The 11,921-nt window shown below is 31.8% G+C and overlaps 1 protein-coding gene across 1 annotated transcript; it reads left to right on the top strand.

The window, feature by feature from the left end:
* The first annotated feature begins 2,764 nt into the window (after positions 1-2,764).
* On the top strand, positions 2,765-11,622 carry LOC124368730 (zinc finger protein Gfi-1b-like). The gene is made up of 2 exons (XM_046826058.1): positions 2,765-3,964; positions 8,586-11,622. The coding sequence occupies exons 1-2, from the start codon at positions 3,088-3,090 to the stop codon at positions 8,963-8,965; spliced, it is 1,257 nt and encodes a 418-aa protein (XP_046682014.1). The 5' UTR covers positions 2,765-3,087; the 3' UTR covers positions 8,966-11,622.
* Positions 11,623-11,921: the final 299 nt, after the last annotated feature.

Raw genomic sequence — 11,921 nt, 5'->3', positions numbered from 1 at the left:
TGGTTCCAACGTTATAGGAGGTTTAATGGTCGTAGAATGTGGACTAATGCCTAAAGGGGCATTAGTTAACCTATCGTGGACCTGCTTTTGTTTGTTAGACAAGTTATTTGTATTAGTTGTAATCCTTTCTTTTCAAAGTTGTTAGTATTTTAGGTTATACTTTTAAAGACACTTTATTTTTATTCTGTCATTAATATAGCTTTTATGTAACGATATGTAAATATAAGAAAGAACTCTTCTCAGCACTCTGACCTGTAGTCTTGCTGGGAATTTCCATAGTAATAATAAGCTTTGTTTTTTCTTGTATATTCTAAAGTATGTGGAATAAAAGTGATTTTGATTCCTTTGATTCCTATCACTAACATTGAGGTTATGTACAGGAGATGTGCAATCAGCTCTATTTGCTATTTCATGCTTACTATTTACATCATTACTCTTTAGTGCCTCAGAAAAGGTTTTCCTATTTCCACTTGTTGCAAGCATCTCATCAAATAGTTCTGCTTGGTTAAGCAAGGCTGCTTTAAACGTGGCATTTTCATTTTGAACTTGAGTAAGCTGTTTACGAATTTCAATATAATTAACACTAATTTCGTAAATTTGGTCTACCAAAATTTTTTATATGATCAGTACAATCACCTTTGCAATTTTGAATTTGATCCTCAAATTTTACACACGATGAAGTAAAAGTTAGAGGATACCAATTATATAAGAAATATGCCCAGGTTCACCTTTCTTGGTAGCACGGCATGGGATCATTGTGATGCGAGGCTCACAAGTGTTTACAACGCTGCTAAGCCTGGTGCAGACTTCATCGGTTTTGACGGAACCTATACGATCGGCGAACATGTCCAGTATGAGCTTGATCTACTGTAAGTAGCTAAAAGGCCGCGGAGCGATGCTACCGTCATCAAGTTGAACCGAAAACAGCTGTACATATTGAATTCAAATTCAAATCTTTATTTGTCACAAAACGTTACATATTAAAGCAGTGATATAGTAACAGATGATGTCAAATATTATAAACTATATTAATCATACAATTAGTATTCGTCGATATATTCTAATTTAATTTTAATGCTATTATAAAATGATCTTATTGGTGATATTGAATAAATATACAACACATAACAATAACACAACACTATGGTATTAAATAATACATATAAAATCCAGATAAATTTAATAAACTTAATAATAAACTTGACAAATTATAAATATTTACCAAATTTTAATAAACTTCAGCTATGACATTTTATGCACCGGGATGTCAAGAGCCCCACCAGCGCCATCATGATAATCGTCAACTGAGTAAAACATGACGTTCATGAGGAGCCCACAGAGCCTCTTTCTGAAGATTGTTACTGATGGTTCATTTTTAAGAGGTATTGGGAGTTTATTGTAAAGTTTTCTTCCCATATAGCCAGGAGCTTTTTCGTAAGAATATGTGTTATGAAATAAGGATCATATTATTTCTATGAACGAAACAGGATTTTTTCCAGATCCTTGCCATCGTTCAGTTAAACAATCATCTTAGTGAAACCAAAAAAAACAATGATTTTTGTTTCATTGAACAATAGCAAATATACGGAAAATCCTGTTTCCTTTACAATCCTTCCATCATCAAAAGTTAACTTCAAACAAAGAATTATTTCTATGTCTTGTAAGGTAGGATGATTGAGTGTAAAGGCTTTGGGGGAAACTGAGAGGGTTCTGTTTTATAAATGATAGTGTTTGATAGATGCATGGGAGCGAAAGAATTTTTAATTTTGAAAAAAGAGGTTTGCATGATTATCTATTTGGGGCATTATCTATTTAGAGTATACATAGGCATGATAAAACATCAAAATTACATCCAGGTTTATGATTTTTGATAACGTGAGAATAGCATACTGAGCTCTGTTTAATGTGTTTGAAAGTCTTCTCGCGTGAGCTCCCCAGGTGACACTGCCTTCGATCTGGAGACCCAGAAACTTTTCTATCAGAGAAGAAATTATATTTGAAACTAAATTATAGAAAAAATAAATATATCATCATTACTAATGTTCTAACGCACTTGAAGTGACGGAGCTTAAACATAAAGCACACGCCGCTGCTGGGTGTGGATGTTTTCTTTGCGCCAGCGCTTCAATATACACTAGTTACATGCTATTAATAAAGACATAGTTGAAACACGGCTCCTGAAGGGAAGTCAAAGAAGCTGAAATTGAAAAGTGACTTGGCATGAGTGCCTGGAGGTCGTTGAAGGTAATTTTTAATTGGATCGAGAGGACGTGAGTTCAACATCGCATACACTTGTGTAGTTAGGATTAAGAATGTGTTGACACAACCGTTTTTAATGAGGTATTTGGCATTCATATAAATACTGTTCAAATATTGAATAAAAAGTATTCGATTCAGTATGCCATCTTTGGATTCATTTTCCTTTTGTGTTATTTAGATATTATTAAGGATTGAATAATCAACTTCTGTATTAATTATGTATAAGCTAAGATATAATATTCACAGAAGGTGATTCTTACCCCAAGACACTCGGTTCAATTAGCTAAGTGTTGGGATTGTGTGCAATCGTGGTAAGGGTCCAAAACTCGACCAGTGGCGTGCTAGTACTGTACCGCGCACCTCAAACAGAGTAAGAACTGTGCAGTAAGTATGACACTTTATTTTTGACCGTACTGTATGTTTCTAACTTGTATGTATGCAAAAAAATCAGCTTACATTTACCAACTTCGGTCCGGTGAAAAATTAGTGGTCGTTGGAGGTGGCGGTAAACATGGCGACTGTTATTTTAACCTAATATCAGTTTTATCATCGGTCTAACAGTGAAACAGTAAAACACTAGGCTTAGAAGTAAAAGCCCAAATGAAACACTTTAGATTTTATAATTCCAAATGGATGTAACGGTGATATCAGATCAGTGTTTTGTTGCCAGTTGAACGTTAAGAATGTGTTTAGAATAAACCAATTAAATAAACCCATCATAAGAATTAAAATGTAAACAAAGATTTATGTCAACAAGATGTTACTGTTGTGTGGTTTGACAAGGGGAAGGTGATATGACCATTTATGATTACATTAAACTAATTTAAAATGAATTTCTCTCATTTAAATTTTAGTAATAATTTTGTTTCCATGCACCAGTTTAGCTCAGCAACTAAAGTAGCAGGGAACATTCAACAAAACATAGCATTTATTCCAGCTACAAGTGCACAACATTATCAGAACCATTCAAATCATATCAACTTTCCGAATAATGTCCAAGTAACATCAACTGCTGTTATTCAGCATCATCACTATCAGGATACATCATCTAGAGTTTTAAATCAGAATGTATCGCCTCAGTCTGCTAATTCAATATCAACAGCGACAACGAGTGCTCAAACTCAGTGGAATCATCAAGACCACTTAATAAATCGCCTGCCAAGTGATAGTGTTAAAGTAAATACATCCAACTTTCCTGTTCAGCCTCAAAACAACCACATGACACAAACCGTACAAAGAACATCAAGAATGGTAGTCATGCAGAGTGTATCAACAATGACAGATTTTGAGAGCCCAGGAGTTCTAGAGAGCAAACTTACTTCTAAAGAACCCACAACAAGTGAAGATAGTGATGATAGTGCTAAGTCCTCCACCAATGATAATCAGCAGTTCCTAAGATCAACTTGTTCAAACTCTTGCTCAAAAATTCATCTAAAAAGTAATGCATCAGCAATGGCTGAATATCTGTGTAGACTGCAACCTTCATCAATCCCATCAAATATTCTAGAGTTTCTTAAAAGATACAATATAGCAGTTAATACTGATAAAGCTTTACCATTACCTGTGAAAAAAGACTGTGAGGATATTGTGAAAGTTAGACCTGAGATTCGGTTATCAACTGCCCTTGATGGATCCTTGCTGTATTGTTGTTCGGAATGTCAAATGGTATACCAACACAAAGAGCTGCTGGAACGTCACTTATCAGGTGGGCCTAAGTGCATTTTTACAGGTTTCAATATTTCCCCGAATTTGATTTATTTTTGTCAGTTTTCATATGGTAGCCTACATTTTCATCACTTTTGGCTGTAGAAAGATATACTATTGGTAATTATCATATAAACGGCCGGAGCGGCAAAATACGAGTTTTGCGTTATTAACTTATTGGAATCGTCCTATAAAACAAAAAAATATAAGATTTGATGGGGTGGAAATGAGAAATAACGAAGTTTTAGAACATAAAAAATGGAGCAACTCTATTCACGCGCTGAGTAATATTTCCATGTTGTACATCGACGTCGAGCGTCACGTGACCTTTTGTGATCATGATTCAACCTTGTGATGACGTCATCGGATGGGTTGCCATCTTTGCAAACGTAAATGAAAAATAATACTGAAATGAGCAGAATTTTGATCAAAATGAACAATGTTTTTCTTAATTTCGAGCAACAAATTAATTACTTGTTGTCGAAATGAGACGAGTGCCTCCGGCCATCAGCGCAGTAAAATATCAAATTCTAGAGGGGCTGATCAGAAATATAAATTGAAATGTAATGCAAAGGCAATTATATAAAGTTAAAAAACTTAATAAATCATAAAAACTTTAACATAAATATATAGATGGATATTCAGAGAACACTTACCATTAGTGTGTTGGCGGATATAGCTGAGCAGCAGCAACAAAAAAGTGGATTTTTAAAAATTGCAACATTTAAAACTTCTTTCCTTACTAATTTTCCTATCGGAACGAAACAACAAAGTATCCCGGTTTAAAAACAACACGCGATTTGCACGACGAACAAATACACTCATTATTAAAAATTCCATGTTCAATAAAAAGGAAATAATTTCGTTTCGGTTAAAACGTAAACTCTTTACGTGCCCTACTAAACACTTCGACACACACTATTCACTAGGGTTGGTCGAACTAGTGGATGGATGATTCATGATTGCAACGCACTCATTCAATCCAATCTACTGAACACGATATCTTGTGAAGCACTGACTCTGCCCCGGAGAACTCAGATAACAGATATGTTATCAGGCTGCTATCAGTCCTGGCCGCAGATAATATTCAAGTAAACAGATTATCCAGATACAGCACACAAACTGAACATTAAAACATTAGAAACTTAACCACTTATGAATATACCCCCTAAAATCATGTTATTTGTCATTTGCACCCCCTAGTACTATATATATTTTTTGTTCAGGAGGGGTGAGCAGAATACGTTGATAACGTCAAATTCGTGATTTGCCGCTCCGGCCTTTTATCTTATAGCTACCATACTATTTCCTGCCTAAACTGTGGTTAAAGTTTTTACGCGTTATGTCAAGATAAACCATCTTTGTCGTTTTTGTTTTAACGCATTGACTGTAAAAGACGCCCTAATGATTATTTGATGGTTAATAGTAGTCAGTATTACTCAGCGTAGAGCCGCAGCAGAGGTGCTTTATAAGGAATTAGCCACAAAAAATCTTATTTAAACCTTGCTGATATTAAATTATTTTGCATTTGGGAGAATAATATTTTTTCCAAATAAGAAATATTAATGTAATTGTGAACTTAACAGCCGGAATGACAAAATGCGGGTTTCACTTTATTAATTGATTGCTATCGTCCTCCTGAACAAAACAATATAAGGTTTCAAGAGGTGACAATGACAAATAACAAAGTTAAAAGTTATAACATTTAAAATTGGAAACTACTTTTCTTGCACGGAGTAATATTTCATTGTTCTATGAGCGTCACATGGTCTTGTTCTGATTGTGAGTCAACCTTGTATTGGTTGCTACTGATGTCAGCCGTTACGTCATCTTTAGATTAGTGAAATAATAATAATGCTGAAATCAGGTAAATGTAATCCAAATAAAAGACGTTTATGTTAATTTAGACCTTCTAAGAATAAAAGCTTATAGCAGCCTTATACAAATGCCTCCGGCCATCAGTGTGGGCTGTTGCCCTGCACTGACATTGCTTCCTTTTGAGAGGTAGAAAACAATGTGATCATCGTACTGACTTGTAATATTCACAGTAAATCAAATAAATTCAGTTATATTTTAATAATGTAGTTTTTTAGGTCCCCGGTACGAAAAACTTCCAAATATAGTGGCCTTCGCATAATACCAAGTGTCAAAAACTCTTATCTGTTTCATTGAATGTTTAATTTATGAAAAATGAGTTTAAATATTTTGTTTGTGGATACATTCATAAAAAACACTGTCAACAAAGATAAGATATTAACAGTTTAATTGCCACAGATTGTTCCAGTTTACACAGCAAAACAATAACAGATTGTTCCTAATCACGCAATCAATATACTCTTGTAATAAATCCTATAAAATAGGTATATGTATAGGTATTTACTTTTCATAATTAACCTTTCAAGTACCAACTAGTACCAGCTATTGGTAGGATTTAGATTTCAGTCGATTTAGTAAGTATTGCTTATTTGTTGTAAAAACAATTGTTATTTCTATAATCCACACATTTTTAAATAGGACTATAATATTCAATCTGTATAATTAAGTACAAGTACATACAAAGCTCTAACAGAATCATTAATTAGATACTAAATTGTGACACAAGCTTCTTACCTGTAGGATGTTAGATAAACTTTTGTTATTAATCAGTAAAAGCAGTTTTAGTCTTCATAAATCACCCATATAGTTTAAAAACAGTATACTATTTAAGCTACTTACAAATATAATAACTGTACCACTATATTATAAGAAGTTTCAAAACATTTATCTTATAAAATAATCACTCATGCGAAAAAACTAAATTTAACTTTGTACTTGATTTTATAATTATGTGTATTTGAATAAAACAATATTGAGAACAGCCATAGCCACCCATAATGGCCCCATGAGCTGAGCACAAAGGATTAACAACCCTTTCAGGATAAGGGCTATATTTAGGCTACCTTCAGACATTTCAGAATGTCCCAGACTATCCGTCCACTATTTAAATGTAAGAAAAATTGTATGACCTAGAACCACCGAATAAATTCTGTACCCACTATATAAACTATTTACTATCTAATAAAACTAGTTTTAACTGTGTCAATATACAGGGCATTACTGAAGCTGAGGGTCTTGGGTTCTGTTTAGTTTATTACTATACATAAAATCTTTTTAATAATAATCAACAAGGCAGAATTATCAAAATTTTTAGTGTAGTTCCCCAATAAACAACATTTTATATGCTACGATATGCCATGTTTTATCTTAAATAAAAGGTTTAAACTGTCTACATATCCAAATGTTTCAAAATTGTGGCCATAAAACCTCTTTTATAGAAGTTTCCCTAAAAAAAGTCTACTGCCTAAACTAAAAGGCACCATAATTAGTTTTTAAAACTTAATTTTAGTTTTCTATATAAAGCCTATGAAAATAAAAAACTATTTTTATAGTAAAGTATTATTAGTAAGTAAAGCTATTATTATTATTTTGGGATTTTAATTTTATTAATGTTTAACCCATTTTACTGAAACTCTCAGGAAATGATGTTCAATAGATATAGGATATATTCATAAATAAATTTTTAACGAATTGGGTTATAATTATTTTGCACGTAATAGTTAACTGTCATTAATATTTCTCTATAACTATTTTAAATTATTGTTCGGAATTAGTTTTTTAGGTTTTGTATTTTATACTGTTTTTGTGTATAAAAGGTACGTTTGAGTAGTTTTATGAAAATAATATAATTTATGAAAAAAAATCAAAGTTAGCCTATTCAGGTCACTATTTCACACCTAAGCTTACCTCACAACTATTTATATTTATATTGTTATTTTATTTCCAAATAATTATAACTGGTCATGCTAGTGTTCCGAAATCTTGTAGCTTGATTCACGGAAGAAAGCAATCTTTAAAACTTGTTACAATTGATGGAACCTGGCAGAGAAATCAGAGAAATAATATGTCATATATATATATATATATATATATATATATATATATATATATATATATATATATATATATGACAAGAAGATACAACGTCTAGTTCCACTTATTGTTATTGTCTATCTAAGTATCCACGGTTTTGACCCATCTAAAGTATCTATGGGTTAAATTAAGACATTCTTAATAAATATAATATTTATGAGCTTTTTCTAAAAAAGTGTTAGGTCTACATCACAAGCAGATTTACACAAAACCATATAGGCCTAACCAAATACAATTAATTATTATTTTTAATGTTTGAAGTTTATGTGAGTTGTTGCTTGAAGTTTTGACACTCCAGAAATGCATGTTTTTTGTAACAGTAAATAAATTTATATTAAGCAACAATGGAGGGTCATACATAAACTGTCTTGTCTCTTCCTCTCACCCATTTTGAATTGGCCTATATATAGCTACATTACATTTTGTGATGAGCCAAAGATTGTCATGACTGCGTCAATTCTATCTGAACTTTCTCTCGTCAATAATAATTCTAAACAACTGGCTGACTCATTCATAAAAAAACCAATCGTGAAAAAGTATTTCCTCACCCTGATAATTTTACAGCAATATTTTCAAATATATAAACTGTGTATTATTATTGTTACTTTCATATTTTAAATTATACTTTTTATAAATAAATGTTCTACTTTCAGTGCACAAAGCTGAACGGAAGTTTGAATGCAACGTTTGTGGCGTCTGTTTGAAACGAAAAGAACACCTAGACCAGCACAAGCGTGGTCACAGTGAAGAAAGACCTTTTGTATGTGACATTTGTTGTAAGGGTTTCAAGAGGAATGAACATTTAAGGAGGCATATAGTGATCCATTCGGGGGATAAGAACCATGTGTGTACTCAGTGCGGAAAAGCTTTTTCACGTAAAGACCATCTCAACAAGCACCTTCAGACACATTCAAGCAAGCGAGCAACTGTTGACCTGAACGAACCGACATCGCCATTACTTCAGTTGCAACCACAAAATAGTCATAAGCACACAAGCATGTATCCCTCAAAACAAATGACTAATTTACAGTGACTAATTTCATGTTCCTACTCATACATTGTGTACCTTTTTCACCAATGCCCTGATCGGAGGATGAAGAGCATTGGTCGAACAGCAAAACGATAGGCAGCTTCTTGGATGGACCTTACAAGCAGCTTTCCTACCTGACAGAAGTCACCTTTATGTGGTTCAAGAAGTCCACTTATAACTCCTATTTTTAACAAAGTGGATTATTTTAAAATGAAACAAATCAATCTCAAGATTATAATGTTGTAGAAAATAAGATTACTTTTTCATCACATGGTTATTTTAATCATAATATCAAGACACATTCTTGAGTTTCTTAATTTTATATTTATGTAATTTTGTGAACTGAACAATTATTGTGTCTTTCGCATTGTAATTTTAAGTGGTCAGTTTTAATTGTATTTGAACCTTTCCACTCACAAGTGAGCTATCAGTCAACATTGTATTTTTCCTGTTCTCATCGTATGTCAGTCATCAGCCAATTTATTTTTTGTCTATTCAGTAAATATTGGTTGATTATAGTTTACAGTGTTTAAATAAAACTCTATTTAAAAAAGAATACATAAATTTAAAAAGTCAGGTACTCATACTGTATGTGTTACTTACATAGTTATGTTACGTTATATTAAAATATTTTGTCATATAGGATTTAGGACTTTTGTCTTTGTTGTATGTTGTTATGCTTTCAAATCACCATTGTCAGTAATGAACTTAAAACAGAGAACTAACCAATTTTGTACTAATGAATATATAAACAAATTATATATAAATAACAAAATGATATAATAATACGAATAAACAACAAGTAATTAATAAAACTTGTATCTTCATCACATTCTGATATATAATGTTTAATTTTCTTATTAAATTTTGGTCTTGAATAAAAAATTAGATTATTGCATGTATTTAATATACATGTACTTATTATTTTAGGGCCAATATAGAAAGGTTTTGTGAATATAAAAAAATTGTTCCTTGTATTGAAATATCTGACTCTGTTTATTAACTTTGTTCTTAAAAAAATTGTAATTATTAATATTCCTGTAGATGTGAATCACTGAACTGACTATTTCAAGACTACGTACAGTTAATATATTATTTTCCAAAAATTCATGTGTTACTGTATCAAATTTTCTGAAATAAACATCCTGACAGCAAATCGTTGATCCATAAATATTGGATTAATGTAATTGTTACTACTTTCCCGTGATTAGTAATACTATACCTCAAGACACCTTCATACTAAGAAAAATACAGCTTTAACAAAAAAAACAGCAAGAAATAGATTCTCTCATAAAATAGTGCATAGTTTGCTTTTATCATTTTTGTACTAGATAATTATTAAAACATCCCATTTTCAAATGCCTATAAATAATTAATCCCAGGTATTTTACACTTTTTACAGGCTCACATTCTCAATGATATTTATAAAGGTGCATTCGACACAGGTTGTATTCCTTTCAGAGTATGCCAAACATTTTGTCTTAGTAGTATTAATTAATCAATTATAATGTATAAGCCAGTTAGATATTGCTTCTGTCATTTGATCGAAAGTCCTAGCCTATTTTTGTTATGCTATGAAAACACCAAAGCTCACCAGCATATACAAAAATCTGAGGATTTAGTTTTAATTTTTAACAATTTATGTTTATAGATGATAAACAAAAGAGCCCAAGAATCCTTCACTGTGCTACCCCATATTTTACTTTTACAACTCTGTTTATATGGTTTCAATTTTAACTGCAGTAAAACCTTCATTATCGAAACTTCGATTATCAGAAACAACTTGAGAAGTAGTAAGAACATAGATAACTCAGTAGTCAGTAGATAAGTCACCATTCTTCCACCCCCCTCCAACGTTCACCGCCGCTCCTCCACATCTTATCTTGGAATGTTAGCGCCACAATCGCCAAAACCCCATTACTCAGAGCTTGTCTTGCAGTGGCAAGTTCAATGTTGTTTACTCTTGCCTCTGACTTTTTCAAAAACATATAAATTTATATTCAGTTGATTTTAAATGTTCTGTAAAATAGTATTCTTGTTGTACATAATATAAAATAATACAGTAATGTTATAATTTGAGTACTCCTATGCATATTTCCTGGAAGTTCTTTGTATTAACATAAGCTCGTATTAAGGGAAATTTTGGTTATCTGAAACATGTTCGGTCCCTATTATTTCCGATAATCAAGGTTTTACTGTACTTGCTTTTTCTGTTACAAAATTATTTTAACCAAGATTGTATACTTTGATTTAAAATTGTCTGTTACTATTACTTTTACGGCAGTTAAACTCCCATTTTGAAGAAAAAATGGTTTTACTCAATAAAAAACATAGCCAGATATTTTTAGAATACATTAAGGAAACTACAGTTTTAATTGAAATAATCTCTTATTTACCACCTGACAAGAAAAAAACTACAATTGTAAGCATTACAATCACCTGTAAGCATAATTGAATTGTAAATGAGAGTGGAAAGAGTTGATTATTTTAAACCAGTCATGCATATAAAATGAATATGAAATTAGAATACACATAATTAATGCTAACTATACTCATTATTAACATAATCAAGAACCTATCCACCATAATGTGATTACTTTCATAATATTTGTTTTTATTGTTTATAAATAATCATATTAAATGAAATATTAAAACTTGAATAGCGTCTTTTAATAGCCTTAAGGTTTTTCCCACACCAATTCTCTGAATGATTTGGAATTGCAGCAGTTTTTTTTTGTTTGATGGAATAGGAAGCAGGGTTACTCCTTGTACTACAACCAGGTTTTTACAACTTCTGGAGAGCAGGGATTAGTGGTATATATACAGGGTGTTTCCTAAAGGTGTTCCAATATTGTGGTATTTTGTTCTAGAAGCTGTTTATTTAAGCTATTAAAAATTGTTTAATTCTGAGTTGGTAAAATTGGTAATATCATTATTTGCCATTCCTGTTGCTAATGAA

This window comes from Homalodisca vitripennis, chromosome X (assembly GCF_021130785.1).
Source record: "Homalodisca vitripennis isolate AUS2020 chromosome X, UT_GWSS_2.1, whole genome shotgun sequence".
Taxonomy (NCBI): domain Eukaryota; kingdom Metazoa; phylum Arthropoda; class Insecta; order Hemiptera; family Cicadellidae; genus Homalodisca; species Homalodisca vitripennis.
The sequence above is the reverse complement of the archived record's forward strand: the minus strand, read 5'-3'. Positions and strand labels throughout refer to the sequence as shown.